The sequence below is a fragment of the Acyrthosiphon pisum genome, chromosome A1, assembly GCF_005508785.2.
Source record: "Acyrthosiphon pisum isolate AL4f chromosome A1, pea_aphid_22Mar2018_4r6ur, whole genome shotgun sequence".
Taxonomy (NCBI): domain Eukaryota; kingdom Metazoa; phylum Arthropoda; class Insecta; order Hemiptera; family Aphididae; genus Acyrthosiphon; species Acyrthosiphon pisum.
In genome coordinates this window covers 104152047-104173646 of record NC_042494.1, presented here as the reverse complement: position 1 = coordinate 104173646, position 21600 = coordinate 104152047, and the positions used below count along the sequence as shown (strand labels likewise).

Genomic DNA, 21600 nt, shown 5'->3' with positions numbered 1-21600 from the left:
TCTTTCGTTTGACATTACTATTATTATTATTACTATTGTTATTTTAATCTAATTTATATCAACCATTCAACCATTGTTCGTATTTATAACGCACAGCTTAATAATTATGAATAAATAAAAATTAATACTTAAAAGGACACCATACCCACAAGTGTTGTCTCCATTTGTAGTACATACAACATAGACAATGTATGTTTAAGAGTGAATTTACCTATTATCAAACTTAAAGTTAAGTAGATTATCTGTGCTTTCTCATTAAGTGTTTTTTTTTAAATATTTTAAATGTTAATCAGTTTATTAGTATGAAAAATATTACAATTTGTTTAAAAATTTTAAAAAAGTAAAACACAAAAAAGTATTTTTAACAGTTTTTCAATTAAGTTTGATAGGACAATTCTCTCTATTATTAAAGGTATTACACAAATTAGATACGTTGTAAGATTGTAAGACAGAGACAACACATGCAGAGTGGTGTATTCTTAATTATATTGATTGTTGTACAATTCATATTCATAAGAAAATTAAATGATAGCTAAATTATGTTTGGTGAATATGGAGTAAATTTATATTGGGTATATAAACTGCTTGAATAAAATCATTTAACAACACTCTCAAATTTCAAATAAATAATTAAACTTTCCCTTAAAAAAGTGTATATAAATGTATAATCGAAATAATAATGGCTTAAAGTATATAATTAATTATACACATTATGATTTTAGTTTAACAAAAAATGTATTTGTATATTATAAGAAGTAACCTATTTTTTTTTTTTTATACATATTTAAAAAAAATTATTTAATATATTTATCCATAAATTTTCTATGAAAATCTGAACGTATGCAATCATTTATAAATGTTGTGTTCTTTTCTGGTTCAGTGCGAGCACAGTTTTTAAATACCACATCATCATTCCAGCGTCTCTTGACTTTTTGGTTAACTTTGGGTACTGCTGATCCTCCTCCATAACTTAATAACGGATTTCCTTGAAGAATATTCTGGATTCTGATTTGTTCCTCAGCTTCACGTTTATCTGCTTCCTATTAAATAAATGATAAAATAACAAAATATTATTGTTTTTATCCATATTATCTTGTTTAAACCCATTTATAAATTAAAATGTTTATTACTGTTATATTTACCAAACTGATATGGCTTTTATTTATATACATATTACTTATATACAATAATTTAATCAAAGGAAATTCAAGGAAGATTTTTAGAATGTACTATGAAGTCCAAACTCTGTTTACAGGAAACATCCCAAAAAAAGGTCACACAATATTATTATATTATGTTCAAATCATAGACTACTCGGTCTCGGTGAGACATCCATTGTTAAATGTAATTATGTAAAAATGTGAGATTTATTTATGTTTTTGTAAATTTTTGAGAAGCACCAGGTGTTCTTTTATTGCAAACCACTCATTATTTCAAAAACTTTTATTGTTTTTAAAAATAATTCTTTCGCATAATTGTAAAATTCAATTTTTAGTATTTGATTTGTTTTAATGTAGTAAATTTTTAATTTTTTATGCAATAAACACACACATATTTTTAATTTCATATTCTGAATTAGAATATTATACAAAGTATTTTGATATGTGAATATTGAATTTCAAACAAATAGTATTTAAAGTTAATGTATTTAAAGTTTAGATGAGCAGAGTAGTGGACCAACATTTTGCAGGGACCAGGGTGCCATTACACTCTGCTCATCTAAACTTAAAATACCTATAACTAATTATAAACTACTCATCAAAAATTTTAATTTAAAAATATTCCAAATAATATTCTGCTTTGGATTATGAAATTAAAATGTAAGAGTTTGGGCAAAAAATCTTTATTTTTTACTACTTAAAATAATATAATTTTTTTTTTTTGGTCTAATAATTTATAAAATAATAAATGGTTTGTGCAAAAAATCACATTGTTTTATGCAATATTTCAAATTAGAACCTATTAAACATCTCATTACCTGTAAAATTTTTCATTCATACATATGCATGTAGGTACGTAATATTATGTTGACGTTTATGTATATTTATTCTAAATTGTATTATTTATGTGTAAATAGTTAAATTGAACAATCCATTACTCCATATGACAATATGACATAATATTAGTCTATTTGCTGTATTAATACAGTAAAATTTAATTATTTACACATCTATACTATTATATAAAATGGTAAGGGTTTTCTTGGACCGCGCTAACCGAGAAAACTACTGAACCGATTTGGCTGAAATTTTTTACTGTTATACTTGACAGTCTGCTGGAGGTCATAGTACCACTTTTTTTTAGAAAAATCCACCAGAAAAGTAGGAAATATGGATGTCAAAAATACAACAGTGACGCAATCTGTCCAGAAAAAAATAAACTAAATAATAAAAAATGAAAAATAAAGTTTATTGTTGCAGATTAAAATAATAATAGTGTATTATAATATATTGGTTGCTATTGGTTAATCGGGCATGTTTGTTGATTTGAGTTATTATTTTTCGTGAATTACGTGTACGCCCATTACGAGTATAATTTGTGCTTACTTTTTGATTATTCTTATGAGTTAAATTTCGGGTAAGTGGCTAATTCATCATCATGCCGAGAGCACAATTATACGTGGAATTTTCTCGAACTGGGGACCCGAATAATCTTATGATTTTAATTTCAACAGGAGATAAAACAAAAAACGTCATATACTCAGAAGTCTTATAAAATTATTATATTAATTATTTATCAACAATAAATTATTTATTTTTTATCTGTATTTATTTTTAATAAAAATATATTTATCATTTATAAAGCTAGAAAAATTAATATAATTATTTATATATTGTATTTATCTGTGTTTATTAAAGGAGTTTGCTTACAAACACACTTACAGTAGAATTATATATATAAAGATGTAAGTATGTGTATATAAGTATGAGTCGTATATATTTGGTACATTTAACGGCTAACAAAGTACACGGGATCAGCTAGTTTATAATAAAATTTAAATAAAGTGTACATATCCTATATGGGTATCATTATTTAAAAATGGGTAATTTAAAACTTTAAAATTATGGGTTATGGAACTGATTGATGTCACAAGAATATTATTTTTGTATGATGCCTTCATTATTTATAAATTATATTGGCTATTAAATACAATAAATTACAATATTTATATAAACACATTAGTAGCCCCTAATTTATAACTAAGCTATATTGTTTATGTAACTAATAAATATTATACTTTAAAATATAAAACATCGAAGTTTTACAAATTTGGGATATTTACCTAACATTTAGATATAACCAAAAATGTAATAATAAAATATACTAATCATAGTTTGAAAAAAAGTCTTTGTTAATAAAATATAAGCCATGAAGAAATTTTGAAGTTATGACTTTTGGAAGGTATTGATATAATTCTTAACAATGATTCTCACCCTTTTTTTTTTTTGTACTTTGATTTAGGTATATAATTTACAAGTTTTACGTAATCCTGAAAAAAGGACATAATAAAACCAAAAAGAGGGTAATACAATTGTATATTTAAGTAAAACATTTATTTTAATTTTATTTATTATAAGGATTTTAGAATTTTCAAAATTTAAGCACTGGCGAAAATTGGTCGGTTGACTGATTATTCTCTTTTAAACCTGTAGTTATCATTAGTTAATTATAATAATATTTTCATAGGTTATAATATAGGTCATGGGTTGTATATCATAATGTTTTTTTTTTATATTATAATTAGGGATTAGATTTATCTTTAAAGCATCAATGTAAAGCTTTTTGTAATCTGCAATCCATTCCCAAAATGCAAAAAAATCTATTATATAATATAGGTACAACATAAGTAATATATTACACTATTTTGAAAATGTGCATTTCTGTCTTAAAAATAAAGAATATTTTGTTTAAAATAAATGCAGTTGGTACAAAGAATTGTTATTCGAGTTGAATTTACTATTTTTATTTTTGCTTTTTAAACACTTTCAAAATGGACAGTGAATAATAATATACTGAGATATATTACCATACGAGCTTCTTCAGCCATTCTTTCTTTTTTAATTTTTTGTAACTCTAACATTAATTCTTCAGCATCATCTTCACTATCGTCATCATCAGATGCATCTAAATCTAGTGGATCGTCAACATCCAATGTTGCAATTGGAACATGTTCGGGACGTATTTTTTTCCTAGATAACAATAGTTTTTATGATAAAAGTTTAAATATTTCTTATATTGTTGTACTTACAGTGGAGGTTCACCTCCTATTGCTTTGGTCACAACAGTTTTTTCTTTTTCTTCGAGTACTTTGGCAAAATCTTGCTTCTGAAGCTCTTCAGTTGTGCCCTGTCCAGGTTCCCTAGACAAAACAATGATAACATGGATTAGATGGTTGCTCCATTATGACAAAGGTGAACGTAAAATACCTGTATTTTAATTTTGTGTGCGACGGTAAGTCCCTGCTGGAATACTGCACAGACAAGGCACTGAGATCATTTTCTCCACGGCCCTGGCCACCACGGGCTGGTTCAAACGTCGGTCGGGCAGCAGTCGTCATGTCTCAAAGAAAACGATAAAAATTAAAAATAAGTCGTACGATTATGGATCGATGATTTAGTTCGGTAGTATGATTGATTAAACCATAGAATGATTAAACTTTAAAGATTGTACAGTCACAAAATATATTATTCAGAATAGTTGTTCTATGGTAGAGTAAACAGTTGAGTGGTTGACTATCACTGTTAAAAGTTATTATAGGTAATTATTATAGCGCTCTAATCGTATAGTTACCCCCACTACAATATTTACCGTGACAATTTCTGATCACGATTTTAATCAGACGATGGTGCTGCTCTCTGCTATCCTGTTCATAAACTATATCATGATACAAATTATGATTCGGTTACTTATTGTCGCCATAACAGAAATTCCGCTATGAACGCCACATATACGATGCGCCCATGGAGTAATAAAACTTTAATAAGACTTTTTGGGCGCGCCCACGATTTAAGATATCTTAGTTCATGGATATAAATATATAATGAACTGGAAACGACATGGTCGGCGGACAGCCACGAAAAAGTGTCATTAGCTGAAAAGAATACTGTTCTTGAAGTTTTCTGGTTTTATTTGACTTCACAATTTGTATATAAGTCCGTGTTTTATACAGAGGGCGCTGTAAACTCTAAGAACACATCGCGACCCCCTGCACTTTGCCTCTTGTACATACATTCATGGACCATGGTCGTTTCCAGTCCGTGGGTGCCACATATTTCTATGTAGTATGACCGTAGGATTCTGTAGTGGGCACCGCCCAACAATATCGCTACAACCAATAACAGCAATACGGAATTACGGAACATCAGAAATCCGAACATTCCGAACATGCAAATTTCATTGTGTTTCAAAACACTTTGTATATGTTTTCTAACAAATCTAGTTTAGCACCCACGCAAATTTTTCAATTTTTTTTTTTGGAAACCTATGTATTACGATAAGTTAAGAACGATGGTGCAAAAATTAATTGGCAGAATAATCGTTAGTTTTTAAGATATACCTCTATATGATATTTACGATTTTCGATGTCTTACTCAATGCGCATAACGTTTATCGCGCTTATAAAGAATTAATTTTTGTTTTTCAAACGAAGGTAAATCAACGTATTATAAACTATAAAGGTGGGTAAGTGGATGTCGCTCTGCTGTTCAGTAGATTACAAGTGGGTCACTGTAATACTGTATAATGGATGGTACTACATTTGAAATCGATGATATAATATCATTGTATAGTATCTATCCATATGGATAAATCACCAGAAATTCGTTAATTTACCTATATAAAACCCCCTAAAAAATGCATGCGTTTGTGGTGTTCTCTTAAAAGTCAAGTTAAAACCCAAATGTTTAAGGGGGTTCCAGTCGGTCATTTTCTAAGGAGTATAAGAATTAGGCAATTATGTGGCAAGTACAACCGAGCCATGTCAATGTGTGCGAGTGAAAATTAGGGGTTGTCCTAAGTAGGGGGGTGGTCACTACGCCATTTGTTCAGGTGTTCAGGTTATTTTCATAAAATACCTCAATAGTTTAAAGTTTAAGTTCGGTGCTAGATGAAGATAGCTGTCTGTTCGGTGGTTGTATACTGCACGCGCGTCTGCACTCTAGGAATGGCGCAGCTTGGTTTTACCGTAAGAGTCGATGTTTGAACGTACGTTTGGTTCCATATTATTTGGGGCTAAAATTTAATTTTTAGATTTAAATTAAATATTCATTGGCACGGACCAGCTGTTCACCGGGTGACGTAGAAGCATATATTTTTATTCCTAAAAGCGCCTACCTATATATATATTATAGTATACGCCGGGTAACACCTTAGACTTTTATTAGATTTATTAGATTTATTGAGATCCACTGTTCTAGATTTAGGTATGGGTACCCACAAACTACATACACAGTTTGTATCACTTTACATCATGTCATTAAAAGATAGTAATCGTAATGATCGCCGTCGGCCAAGATGAACTGAACGGGTTGAATAGAGAATAATATTTTTGAGGGAATAACATTATTGTTTCAAAACAATTTAACAATCATTTGAATTTACAACATATTTTTGTTTATTTTGAAAGTCGAATACAAAATCAAATAACAATAAAATATAAAATCGATATGTCATTCTCTCAAAAATATTATTCACTATATTTTTTGTAATGGGTGATTTTACTCTAGTTTCTGAGATTACTTGAAAACATTGAAAAAATAATTCTGCGTAAATGCGTTTTGACTATGTTGCACACTTGCACATGGGCCAGAAAGAGAAAACATATAGTGCGCTGACTGCTGACATCCTCTTAAATATTTTTGATAATATATGTAATAATTCGTATATGATCTAAGGAAATAATAAAATTTCAAAAATTTTCAAAAAAATTGTTTAGGCAAATAAGTTTTTTAAATTTCCAAGATATTTTGTTGATTGTATTTTTTTTAAATAGTTCAAAAAATAAATATTAAATTTAATGAAAATAGCCAAAGTTAGAGCTAATTATTATTTTGAATTTCTAAGAATAATAGTTTTGTTACCTATGTATACGGCATTAGCAAAATACGATTGGCATGCTTTAATCAGAAATTGAACGCTGATATTTTATAATTTCAAAATAATAATTAACTTGGGTGATTTTCATTAAATTTTAATATTTTTTTTTTAAAACTGTTTAAAAAATACGATCAACAAAATGGCTTTCCTGGAAATTTAAATAACTTATTTGCCTAAAAAAATTTTTTGGTAACTTGAATTTTTGAAAAAAAAAGTATTATGCTATTCAATCAGAATTTCCATACTGATTACTGTAAATAACTGAATGTAAATATATTGAGCTGTATAGTATATAACCATATAGGTTAGTAGTTTATACTTAACCTAATCTAAAAAGACATAATCATAGATCTTTTTTGTCGATATTCTAAGTTCAAATTTAGACGAAATTAGATATTTAAACGGAGACTAACAATCTTACTTATTTTGTTGTAATTTAAAAATATTATTTGTGGATCCTTAAAACTTGATATTTAAGTTTATTGTTAGATTTTATACACACATTGACATTTTCAAATGCAATGTTTTCGGCAAATATGTATTCAACCTACTATATTATACTAGTAGTAAAATAAATTACTTTAATATCAATATCTTTAAATGTATTAATTATTACTAAATAGTAAATATACTAAATATACTGGTCCATCACTTTTGAAAAAAATGTCTTGAATTTATTGGGTATAAAAGACATCGATGAATTAGATGGTATTCTAGATGATATTTCTAGTATTAATGTTCCATACTTCAAAGTTCAAGTTTGCCACTATCACATCGGTCGACGTTGACCATTCATTTTCAACGTACAAAACATTTCTGACCAATAACAGAAGATCGTTCAAATTTGAAAATATTTACAAACACATAATAATACAGTGCAATTTTCAAGGTATAAACTAAAATTTATAATTTATAATATTATTTACTTACTGATTTATTGAATTTTACCAATTATGTTTACAGAATGAAGAAATCGTACATTTACAATGATTGACAAAAAGAAGAACACTGGAATATTATTTAGAATTAGATTATAAATAAATATTGTTAGAATTAATGAAAATAATTTTTTTAAATTTTTTCTAGAGTATATTTAATTTTTTACTGGGCATATTACAGTGCATATTGTACCATTTTTTAAAGCATGTTATAGCGCATATTTTATGTTTTTTCAGTGCTAGAATTCTCGAGCCCTGATTATTAGTAATATAGACTTACATACAGTCTTCGCTTAAAATCGCTATTCCTGTACAATGACTTTTATATCTTTGAATTCAAATTTATCACATCCATTACAGTGACTCACACGACACCTGATATACATTGGAATTCAGAGCGATACCTACTTGCCAAACTTTTATTATATTTGTTTGGTTATCATTTATTATAATATTTTTGTACAGCAACGCTTATCCAAAATGTTGTTTCTATTGTAACAGATTATAATAAAAATACACCCATGTTATAAATATATATCTCATTCCTTTTAGGTATACCTATTAAATAATGTTTAAAGTTTAAACAAACTTGACATACTAATATACTATGAATATAATTGTAACCATATTAATAAATAAGTATTCAATGATTGTATAAATAATTAAGACATAATATTAATGCCGTGATAGATTTAATGTTCTCGAACAATTATAAATAATGTAAGTATAAATAAAGCGTTAAAAAAATTCTTATAAGTTCCAATAAATTCAACATGCCATTTTTAAATTGTTTAATACTTCTTTCATCTTTGGTTAATTTTGATAGCTTTACACTACTACCAACACTTCATAATCATTCAGAGGTACTTCCTCACCGCCATACGGTACATAACAAACACTGTGACTAGGTTGAACCTGTAACAATAACCAAAACATATTAAATGTTTGAATAACCCATATATCAAAATGACTTACAAATTTAAAAATGTACAAACAGGTATCAAAACAAATCATTAGTGTTATAAAAAATAGTTTTAATATATTATACTCTAGACTGAGAGAAATATTTCAAATATAAATAAAATTTCATTTATGAAAAGTTTTAAATAGGTACTATAAATTTTATTTAAAACTATGTGGGTATTCTAAAAAATACTATTTAGAGTTTAACATAATATTATTATATCAGAATATTAATAGTATAATTAGTACCTGTGACAGCAATAACTGTAGTTATATTAATTATTTGGATAAAAATCTACTAAAATTTAATGGAAAAAAAAACAAAATAGTAGGCGCCATATAAATATTTAAAAAAATTACGGTGCATATAAAAGTATATATAGAATGGAATAACAATGACCGAAGAAAAAAAATTTACAATTGAGAAATTAATTTTAGTAACTTAAAGTAATTTTTTTTTAAATATACAATTTTATGTTTGTTGATGCTTGTAATGGTTGATGTTAAAGTCTGCTTGTATGTATCTATATAATATGTACAATTTTATGTTTATTTATAGGGAAGAAGTCTTATTATAAAATTTAAACGCACAATATTTTATTTAAATCATTCAACATTATTTTTATCCAATTTAAAATAGTAAGAGTGGATATAATGGAAACTGATGTATTGTATATTATCATGGACAATTCACATTCAATATTGGCTATGCATATTGCATAGGATTATCAGCCATGTTAATTTAGCAATAAATTGGATCATTTTTCCAAACACATAGTTTAAACTATATTAAATATATTTATTCAAAATAATATTACAAAAGTCTATTCTAAATTTAACAACACAAATATAAACTACAAACTAATAAGTTAACAATATTTGCCTACCACTAAATTTATATATTTTGTTGTAGCATAACATCTACAATATAATAGAAGCTTTATTACTTATTAGTTATTTCTATAATTATTTAATTGAATTTATCTACAAATTCAACTTAAATATGAATACAGTTCTTTTCTTTTTTATGTATACTTTTGGCTATTTCTTGCTAGTAAAACATATACATTATTTTATAGTAAATTTATTATTTTATAATATCTGCTGGAATAGACAAGCTTAATAGGACACTATACAGCCATTTGTTTTCTATCACCATCTTACAAGTGCGTAACATAATACATTTACTATTTACTAGGTTACATACTTGTAAGACAGAGACAACAAATATCTCTGTAACATTCTCTTAAACAATGATTTTAATAAATAAAGATATAATTCAAAAAAATATGTGATGAAAAAATATGATCCTTTAGATTAAAAGAGATACATTTTGTATTAAAAATTTTTGCGTTCTCAAAAATAGTATATGAAGCTAATGTGTAGGTAATATTAAACAAGAACCAATAATTAATTAATAAGTTCCCAATTGTTCTTTCTTTTTTCTGGAGAAATATGGACATCAAGATGGTTTTCTGAAGAAGAGCTAAGATTGGTTTTTAAAAGGTTATCTTGTTTCTTTAAATTAAATCATTATCTATTTTCTTAATTTCTAAATTATGATTTTCGTTATCAATTGTAGTCATAGATTCTTCCCGAATAACTCGAGATATAGAATCTCGTATTTCTCCTCTTAATTTTTTCTGTGCATCAGACGTTTTTATGTTTCTCATTTCCATAGCTACGTAAGCACCAAAAACATCATGGTCATCATTTTCTTTCTCCATTGAACTCTTCAATAATTTCATTATCAATGTATCTATGTAAGAACTTTTCTCGGAGCAAAAATATGAAGAATTCTGAGCCATTATTTTATTTGTTTTCTGCGATTTTATATTATTCTGATTCTCCTAGAAATATTTTATACAATTTTATTACAGACACATAATATTTTATAGTTTATGGATGATTAATAAAGCTTATATACAAGGTGTAACAGAAAGACCTGACGAAAAAAAATAATTATGCTACTTTAACGTTTGACAAAAATTGTTAAAATTATATGATTAGTAATTAATTTAAGAAATATACTCATGTCAACAAATTTCGAAAAAAAAGTTATTACGTTGTTCCAAATTAAATTAATCAAAAAAATATTGATATTTCAAAAATTCTAAAAAATAAACCTCTTGGCTTAGATAAATGTTTTTACTATCAAAATTGTTATGATAATCAAATTCACAAATTAGCTATCTTGAATATATCCAAAAAAATTTTAATCAAATAGAATCTTTGAATTTATATCTGTTTTACACCCTGTACATATAGTGGAAAATATACTAAAATAATAATTTAGAATTTATTGTATGTTAAATACTTAACTATTAAATAATTAAAAATATGAATCAAATTATGGGACTGACAAGGACTACATATTCTATAGGAAACAGATTTTTAATTATATAACTGAGATATTGAGTCTTCATAAGTGATAAGTGGTAAGTCTACAATTGAGGACTAGTTTAATTACTTCCTGAACAAACCAATAGAATTTATTGATAAATGTAAATTGATCAATATATTAAATAATATACATATAATACTATACGAAAATGTGATAATTGATGAATAAACTCTCACTTGGTCACATTTACCAAACATTTGTTCTAATAAAAATATAAGATTTAATACCACACTATAAATATATAAGATATAAACAAACATTATAATTGGTTAAACATTTTAATTTAAGTATGAAGCATTCCTTCAGTATTATCCAACTATAACCAAATAAGTTTTAAATTTGAATCCTTTGGTATTATTTAATTTAAAAACGCCTCGAATATTAAGACAATATTTTCAACAAATATTTTTAAATAAAGATTTTATGGATTAATATTAAATACAAACAACCATTACAAATTTTTTTTTATCATTTAGGCCCCTATGATATTCCTAAGAGAATTTTGCATTGAAAAATACATAACAATACATATTTTTAATTTTTAAACAATTTTATATAGTTATGAATTTAAACATTTTTATTAATTCAAAATCTGTTTCCTAAATATATTATTAAATTGAGATTTTCTAAAAAGAATAATAAGTATTCTTAGTATGTTCCTTAACATATTAAATTGGATTGTTAAGAACTGATTTTTTTTTTTACATGTAAAAATAAGTTATTTTAAATACATTTTCCACCCATATGTTACCTAATGATATTATTAGTATTATTTTTATTAATAATAAAATATGTACTTTGTTAGAATGACTGTTAGGTGTTATCATAGACATTACTATTAATCGGTGGTATTATTAGGAAATAACATTACCACAGTAGAATGTCAATTATCTGAGACATTAATATTATTAATTTAACTTAAAATGCTCCATTTATTTTATAAACATTGAATGTGTTTTATAAATATTTAATTTGATTACAATTTATAACTTTTAAATTGATTCAGATTATTGACAATCTATTGTATTAAATATTATATAAATTATTATACTTATTTAAATGATAAATGAGTATGAATATTATACATTATACCTACTGTGCCATGTTTTGATATATAGAATATATACTATCACTAATTTATTATGAAACACACTAACACTTAAAAGTTTAGTTCACAAATATGAAAAAATAATATAATATTTAACTTACCTATTTTGTTAATTTTATTTTTCAATAACCATTATAATATAATATTATATATTATGAAAAAGTGTACACAAACATAATCACTAAAAAGTTGAAAATATACTTTTTATACCAATGAAATACAAACGGACATTATTGCATTTTTTTACAGTAAATACCTACCATAGGTTCTGTCCTAAGAACAGGACAAATATAAATCCAATTATCTTTGATTATAACAATGATAAAATTGGTCAAAAATGACAAAATGTATTGCATTAGATAAAAAAAAAAATATTTGATTATTTATCAATTGATTTTTTTTTTTTGTAAAGATTAAAGTAGATTTAAAATATTGCATGAAATTTAACAGTAGAGTTTTGGTATATTTAGTGTAATACTGTAAACAGTGCAATCAGTTAAACATATTTTAAACTGCAATAACATCCAAACCCTGTATATAAAAACAATATCTTGCATAGATATGAATAAATCAACTATGAATGTGATTTAAGACCTTAATATGTAGTATTTACCTTTCCAACAGTCAAAGAACCATTATGTTCACCACGTCCAACAAACAATGGTTCACCATCTTCTGTGTGACCTGAAGATAATGCGCCTACTGGGATTTCTCCATTGTTGGCTTTTACCCAAGTACCATTACAGTTGCAAAGTACCTAAATCAAATAAAGTGTTAGAAAATGTCTAATAAACATGTTGATTGAAAACAAATAATGTCTTCTAACTTCATAGTTTTCTTTGGGATTCTCAATACCACCCCAAGGTATATAGACAACACCATGTGAAGGAACAAGTTTACCAGGAATCAGAGCACCATTATGTTCTGCTCTAGCTACATATAGCTGTTCGTTGGTAGCATCAAAACCACCGGGTAAAGCATTTGGTGGTATTTGCCCGTTACTAGCATGGACCCAATGAACTGGACCAGAGGATGGTCCATCAAGGTTCCAACCAGGTGAAGCTGCAGGTGGAGCTAGACAAAATTAAGTTTGATGTTTAAAATTAAATTCGATGATACCAATGTTTAAAAACATATTATACACATTACACATGGACATGGAATTATATTATAAATATAATTAAAAATGTACTAATCACAAATCACAATAAAAATATACACAGGGGCATTCCTAACCTTTTCCTTTTAAAGGTTTTGGTTTTGGGGTAGCAACTATTTTGCTTTTAAATTGATCATCTGCTGCACCATGAATGTGCCAATTGCCAACAGCCCCCCAACAAGTACGAACTCCATAATGAGAAATGATAAATGGGCTTGAATCTTTCCATTCAAATAATTTAGTTTTTTCACTAAACACTTCAATAACACCATCTCTCCAAAAAATGACAAATTTCTTTGGAGTGTCTTTACACAGAAGCTGAGGAGTGTCAACGTGCACCTTTAAACACATCAATCATTTTATACATTTATTACATTTCTTCTATAATCAAAATCATATATGAAACACGATTGTCACAATAAGTTAATAAGAGTTAATCAGAATCAAAATTTGAAGATGTGTTAACCATATTATTATTAGAACAGAAAGTAAAATTAATTTAGTTTTTGTACCATTCAAGAAAAAAACATTAAATTAAGCAAGAGCATTGAGTGTTAAGTGAAAAGCACAGTAAAATATAATTTTAAACCTTATCTGGTGTTTGCTTGTTGTAACGAATGGCAGATGCTGTATTCTTCCAGCCACCAAGTAATACCTCTACCATAGGTTCAGATTCTTTATCTTTAGTTGCCAAAACAATATGTGCATCATTGGCACTATCTACCGAAAAACTTATTGATCCATGAAGTATAGCTCTAAATATGAACTCCTTACTATCTTCGGTGTTTATGTAAATATTATCTATATGAATTCAATTTTAAAAATAAAATTTAGAACTAAAAATGTGAAGTTCAACACTTAAATATAACCAAGATATAATTTTATAACTATCAGAGTACCTACTCCTAAATACTATGATTATATACTTAAATTTATAACATTATTTAAATCTTATTATTATATTCTTAAAACATTTATGTTATACAATATTATTTTAATATATTTTTCCTTGGTAATACCATATAATTTTTCAATTATTATTATTATATATTATAAATAAGCGATATTGTGAACATAAATCATAATATGTTATTGATTAAATTTATTTGATAATATGCGAACAAACCTTCAATAGTCCATACACCTGTAGATCCCCATCCACTACGCACGCCATAAAACAACACATTTAAAGATTCTTCATCTTGCCATGACATGAATGGTTTTTCCTCTCCTTGTTTTCCTACACCAATAAAACCACCTCCCCATTTGATCCAAAATCCTCTAGCTTCACCATTATTCAATATTTTTGGAGTATCAACAATAACCTTGTCTGGCTCTTCATTATTTTTACGTATGGAAGATTTTGTATTTCCCCAACCGCCAAGGAATATCTGATTAAAATACAAACAAATTTAACAATTTATTATTACAATAATAATAGGTAGGTATTAATATAGTATTAATATTTATATAGTCTTAAACATAGTCTTTTATTAAAGAGTGAATTGAAGAAAATAAGACAAATTAACTGATTAAAAGTAAAATTGTATGAATAATTCAATAATATATAGATACCTCATATTTGGGCGGCTTGTTATCTGCAGTAGCAGTTAATGCAATATGAGCATCGTTCGAAGCTTTGACGGTGAAATGTAAGGAGCCAAAATTCAAGGGATTGAATTTATAATCTTGGCTATCGGCGGTTGTTATTTCTATAACATAAAACAAAAATTAAATGAATAAATAAATTGTATCATCGTGAAAAGTTTATCACAGTAGATAATTTATATTATTTATTAATATAGATACATTTTAGACTAAGGCCTACTTTTGATACTGTAGAAACTAGAAATACTGACAAAAATATGTCTATGCTGTTTAGTAAAAAAAAAGAGAGTAAAATATAGGTACATTTGTTTTATATATTTTTACATAATTATTTCATACTAAAACTATTATTAATAATTTTTTTAAATGTATAAATCATTGGTTTTTATGAACAAAATTATATTTTATATTAATATTACCATTGTACATTTACATTACATCCAAACCTGTCTAAATGACTGTACTTTTTATTCTTACTTATGGTTTATCTAATATTATTTATACAACCCATAACAACCTTACGCTGCTAGTATACTATTTACAAATAATTTTTGACTTATCCACAGTTTTTAATCATTATATTTTGACATTAAGTAGATAACATATACATTAATATTGACATTAAAAATACTAGATAAATATTAAAATATAATATATTTTATTTTATAGCAGTAAATAATAATAAATTCTTGAGTATAAATAGTAGCATAGTTCATAATTTAATTAATATCACATAATTACACGTAACTAACAAGTAACCATATTAATAAGCTTACTTGGTAAATTAATTATTGTTGAAAATCTTTCAATGGCATATTGTGAAATAGTTTTAAAAATAATAGGACCAGTAGGTATATTTTATATTTTCGTATCTTTTTTTTTAAAGAATTTTATCACACCTTACTAAATTTTTAACTATGAATACTATTGTTTACTAGCTTGAATACCTTCGCACAGTGGCGCCGAAGTTTTTAAAATGTGGTCTGGCAATTTTAAAACTTCCCGGCCTCAATATCTTAATTATTTAATATAGAGGTACCCTAATAAACATTTATTCATAATCACGGTTTAAATATACTCATGCTCATATTAAAGTTGTGAAGTAAATAAAATATGGCCAGCCGGCCACATTTTTTAAAAAAGAGGTCGGGCCACGGCCCGACGTCATCATGGACTTCGGCGCCACTGCCTTCGCATACCTTCACAAATTTTAAATGTGTGCTAATCACTTAGGTTTGAGAACCTTAAATTATTAATGATCTATATTCATAAAATATTATTGAAATTAAAATGAGCAATTACTACTTAAATTTGTAGGTATACTTCTGTGTGAAGAAAAAAACAAAACTTAATAGGCTCCATAATGTAATATATTAGGTAGGTATATATTATGTGTATACATGACCACCTATGAATACTAAATAGACCATATTATTATACAAATGTATTACATCTATATAAATCTGTTTATCTGAAGAAAAAAAGTGAAAATTCCATTTATTTTTCTATAATTAACTTAATAAATACTAATTATTACCATAATATATTACCTTAGTTATATGGCTGATTTTTTAACATGCACTATTATTTTATTATCAAAATTATGATTTATGGTTATCTGCACTTACACATTGAAAAAAAGGCCATTAGGGTGATCATAGGGGGGATCTATGATATATCTCTCTCACCTTCCCCACCCATTTTACCGCCACACATTTTGACTTTTGAATGAATATTAGATATCTACATGCTAACTAAGTTCCTAGGCCCTAGCCCTACTTATAATAGGTATAAGCGATATGGCCATGTCTCATATGGGGTAAATACCATTGAAAACAGTATACAAATATGAAATCAAAATGGAACATCCAAACATTGTATGGTTATATATTTGACATAAGCAGATTATCTATTTTAGAATTTAGTGGTTCATTCGTATAATATTGAGCCTATAATAAAGCATGAGATGACGTCCCAAGCTAGCAACATTTTCTTAAGCTCAACATTATCACAACTATTTGTAAAAATGTAAAATAAAATATAATATTTAATGAGAAGTTTTATAGTTATAAGGAAAATGAGCTATTGTTCGAGTAGGAGGTAATCAATAATACCTGTGGAAAGCGGAAACAATAATTTATTATGCCTATTATTATTGTTTACCTATAACATTTTCGTTTAATTATGTTATACCCAATACCAATAACAGATAGGTAGGTACCTATATTTTATTAATATTTAATTATTGTGCACGTCGACCGTCGCTATAATACTACATTATAATATATAATATTTAAATATATATATAGGTATATATATGTTTAAACGAGAACAACCCACGAGCGATAAAAAAAAGATAAATTGAACTAAATTGTCATAATTCCTCACGGACATAAATAAATGTAAGAAACTAAGAAATACATTGCGATTAAATAATATGTTTGTTGAGTTGAGCAGTCTCGAGCGGTTCTAAAACTGTATATATAATATATATATTATAATTTATAAGTTATAACTATTTAAGTACGCCGGTGAAATAAAAATAGACCGGCCGCACTCGTTCGCATAAATCGTCGACAAGTCTAATGTCTATATTACCTATTATTACTATTGTTAGTATTAAGGATCCTCATACTACGAGCCTAAACATAATTATTCAGCAGCGACCAACATTTTATAGTTTTTATTTTTTACCATAATATTATCCAAACTAAAATATTATGCGACCATATGTCAAGTTATTACATTAGCAACGATTAATGGCCCCAACGGGTACAGTGACAAAATAAAATATGCTGTAAGTTGTTATTTTTAATAGAATGACGTGTCGCTTACCGGTGGCCATTATATCGTGCCGGACGTTGCGCTATTTTCTTTATGATTTTCGATGACGAAGACACGAAGGCGGATAAGCGATGTGGATCGACAATAAACGACAACGCAATACAACGACTGAGCGGAGAATGGTCAGTAACTCGACTGATGCCTGACGCAGTCGCAGTGACGCCTGTGGGGCCTATTGTACTGCTGTACCACCGTAGAAGTGTGGGGAAGTACACCGCCACTACACCGCCAGTCAGCTGCAGTAGCCGAATAGTACGCTAAACATAGGCAGCGCCGCTTTGGGCAGACGGGTGTTCAGCGGCGGCGTCAATGCGCATAGCCCCCCCCCCCCCCAGCACAACCACCCAACATGTACGATCGGCAAGCCGGCCGCGGTATCCCCCAGCCACCTCACCGGGCTCGCAGTCGACGGGCGACGACTCACACATAGTCACACAACCACACGGCCAGCCAACCATGGGCCATGGCCAGTCGGCCAACGCACGGAGAGCTGCTGCCATTTACTATAATAATATTATAATGTAATATTGTAATATAAAAATCGACCTTGAAATTATTTATGGTTATCCGTCTTCCGCTCGAGGACATCATCACCAGCTCATCTAGTTGAAGACGCGAACGTCGTGAACCGTGTCCGTTGTCCTCACTAATAATAATAATAATAATATAGTATAATATAATATACCTACCTATATTTTATATCAGTATATTACTATACTCTTTTTAACGCCCCTCATGCCACAGTGCCACACCTCCTGCAGGCACCAATTATTTAGGTAACGAGCCTCTAAGACTAGCCGCTAAGACAGGCGCCTGTATGTGGACCATTTTTAAACCTCAATTTTTATTTTTTATTTTAGTTATGATAATTGATAATAATCGTTTAAGTCACTTTAATTTACCATTGCAGTTAACTTAACTATAGGTACGTATATTATATTAAACATGTTCGTACCTATTTAAATAAAAGATGCAGGTAGTTTATTGTAGTTATAGATTATGCATAGGTTATAGTAGTAGTACTATAATATACACAAGATACACGTCATGTATAAAGTGCCTAGCGTGTGAAAAATAAATGAGTAATAATATTATATCCAGCCGCCCAATAATATCGGTTTAAATTCGGTTATGTTAATTGTTCATGTAGTCTTCAGTAGTTCAGTGCCATCCGCTTGATTTGGCCCCATGAAGAGTGCATGATAGGTGCAATCGAAATCTTGGGGCTCCCTCACGAACCTTTCTCCTGTGATTTAATTCCTCCGGCCAATAAATATCAAATAACAAACCGTTCTCAACTTTCTCCTAATATGTTCCATTTCTTGAGTGTGGTTTTGATTGTTTTCGATTTCTGTTCCTAAGCGATTTACTGCCTTCCATTCCGATAACCTCTCATGATCTGTAGGCCTACAGTAACCTATACCCTATAGGTGCCTACCGGCTATGACTATCTGTATATAAATATACTATCTGAAATCTGAAGTTCTGAACCCATGTTAGTTGGTTACCAACTAAAATCTAGAGTTCATCTTTCAGTAGTCAGTGGTGACAGGCGAAGATAGTATATATTACTAGATTTTTAGATTATATTATTATATTATAATATATTTTATAGGTACACATTACTAAAGTAGTCGGTATCAGTAGCAGATTTGATTCGTCTTCTAGGGGGGGGGGGGGGATATCCTTTTAGTAAAAAAATTCTACTTTAAAGACATACAATAAATTAATAATTATTATTTATAGGTAGTTTATGACATGTCTAGAGGAGCCATGATGGCCACTATAAGCGTCTGACCGGTACCCGACAATCGTTATTGCAAGTAAAACTATTAGATATGTCTAGTTGTAAAACTTTTTAAATCTAAAGTACCTATATTTACAATATTAGTATACCAATAGTAAAATTATTTAAATCTATAGTAGTAAAACTAAATTCAAATTTATATAGTAAAACTATTAAACTCAAGTAGTATATTATCTACCAAATTTTATTGTAGTAGTAAACTATTAAAGCTGTTAAAATTACTTCTAATAATTTGTACGGAATGACTATTAGTGAAATTTCAGTAATTTTTACTAAGGGCGAACACTCATAAAAAAAAAATAATGACCGTGTATTTCCGATTTTTTTTAAATCCTGTACCTAATAAAAATGTATGAATGTATGAGGAATCCTTTATTAAATAATCAAACTTTTTTAAACTAATACAAATTATGTAATCATACATAAACATATATTACTATATTAGATAGGTACATATAAAATGCAAAACATTTAAAAAATTAAAAACTACTTTTATGGACATAAAAAGGGCCAAAATATTTTGAAAAATATATCATATCTAAGAATGATAACTTATATTTTCAGTGAAAAATTGAAGTCATCAAAATAAAAATCGATTTTGTCGAAAACTGTTTTAGCGAAGTTTATGGAAACTGCCCGTTGGAAATTTTTGCTTTTCACTCGAGGTACCTAATTATAGTTCAAGTGTTCAACTAGTCACTAGATCACATTTTCTATCAAAAATTGTATTATCCTTAAAGTTTTATATAATTTAGTAGAATTTCGGAATATTTAGATTTTAGACTCATTTTGAGATATTTATATAGGTATAGGATAGGGGTCACCAACTGTCGGACCACGGTCCGTATCCGGGCCGCAGACACATTTTTACGGACCCTAATAGCTGCTTAATTATAAAATATATAATTTAGTTTTTACATTACATTTTTTTAATAAAATTATGAATAAAAATATTTTCCGATTTTGTGAGTATGCTTTATACATATTATAATATATTATAATATATTATACGTGTCTCCTTCACCAAGCGTTGCGTTGAAACTTGAAAGACCATATTATGTGCAAAAATTAATTCCAAGAATTTGATAGATAGGTACATTATAGTAACGTTAGACACTCGTACCGCTGCGTTATCATATTATGACAACAAAATTATATCTAAGAATTTTCAAAGTTGGTACCTACGTTTTATTACGATTTAGTATGATTGTTATTAATATTGTTAATGTGTGAAAAAAAATCATTGGGAATTTAAATTAAATGCGTGTTTTGAACTGTTGGAAGTTTGGGAAGTTTCAAAACGCCCCCTCCCTTAATGCACCCCTGATTATATAGATAAGTAATATATAAATAGTTATTTATCAAAAATATATATTACAATTTTAAATATAAAAACTTATTCTTTTTGAAAAATTAAAATGATAATTATTCTTCATAATATTAAAGTCGAAATCTTCACCAAAAATTATAAAAAATTCACGTGTTTTCCAAATTAAAATCTGGCTTTTACATGTATTGGTGAATTTTTCTTCCACTTTTTGGGACTTTTATGGCCAAACGGGGTTGATAGTTCAATCGAAAAATATAGTGACGTGTAACTGAGCATAATATTATGTACGTTATGGATTTCCAGGAATATTAAAAGCAGTAGTTTATCTTTAATTACATAAAGCG

General features: G+C 27.7%; 2 protein-coding genes across 4 annotated transcripts; both read right to left on the bottom strand.

The window, feature by feature from the left end:
• Positions 1-537: 537 nt before the first annotated feature.
• On the bottom strand, positions 538-4675 carry LOC100160182 (protein CWC15 homolog). Its single transcript, NM_001326625.1, is given in 4 exon segments — positions 538-1040; positions 4028-4190; positions 4250-4360; positions 4428-4675. Coding segments are annotated over 4 exon segments (651 nt in total). The 5' UTR covers positions 4559-4675; the 3' UTR covers positions 538-794.
• Positions 4676-8706: 4031 nt separating this feature from the next.
• On the bottom strand, positions 8707-18285 carry LOC100169062. 3 transcript variants are annotated; one of them, XM_001944471.5, is made up of 8 exons: positions 18111-18279; positions 15243-15379; positions 14794-15058; positions 14257-14468; positions 13745-14006; positions 13335-13582; positions 13122-13265; positions 8707-8948 (listed from the first exon to the last, which is right to left on the bottom strand). In XM_001944471.5, the coding sequence occupies exons 1-8, from the start codon at positions 18118-18120 to the stop codon at positions 8862-8864; spliced, it is 1365 nt and encodes a 454-aa protein (XP_001944506.1). In that variant the 5' UTR covers positions 18121-18279; the 3' UTR covers positions 8707-8861. The 3 variants fall into 3 exon arrangements, with proteins under 3 accessions (XP_001944506.1, XP_029343804.1, XP_029343805.1); XM_029487944.1 differs by lacking the exon at positions 8707-8948 and adding an exon at positions 10348-10846 and having other exon boundaries at positions 18111-18284; XM_029487945.1 differs by lacking the exons at positions 8707-8948; positions 13745-14006; positions 14257-14468 and adding an exon at positions 10348-10846 and having other exon boundaries at positions 18111-18285.
• Between the last annotated feature and the right edge of the window lie 3315 nt (positions 18286-21600).

Excerpts from the sequence above, each read along its gene's own strand:
- LOC100169062 (XM_029487944.1), bottom strand. Across the intron at positions 15,059-15,242 it reads ACAAGCCGCCCAAATATGAG|ATATTCCTTGGCGGTTGGGG; the intron begins GTATCTATATAT and ends TATTTTAATCAG. Across the intron at positions 14,007-14,256 it reads ACAAGCAAACACCAGATAAG|GTGCACGTTGACACTCCTCA; the intron begins GTTTAAAATTAT and ends ATGTGTTTAAAG.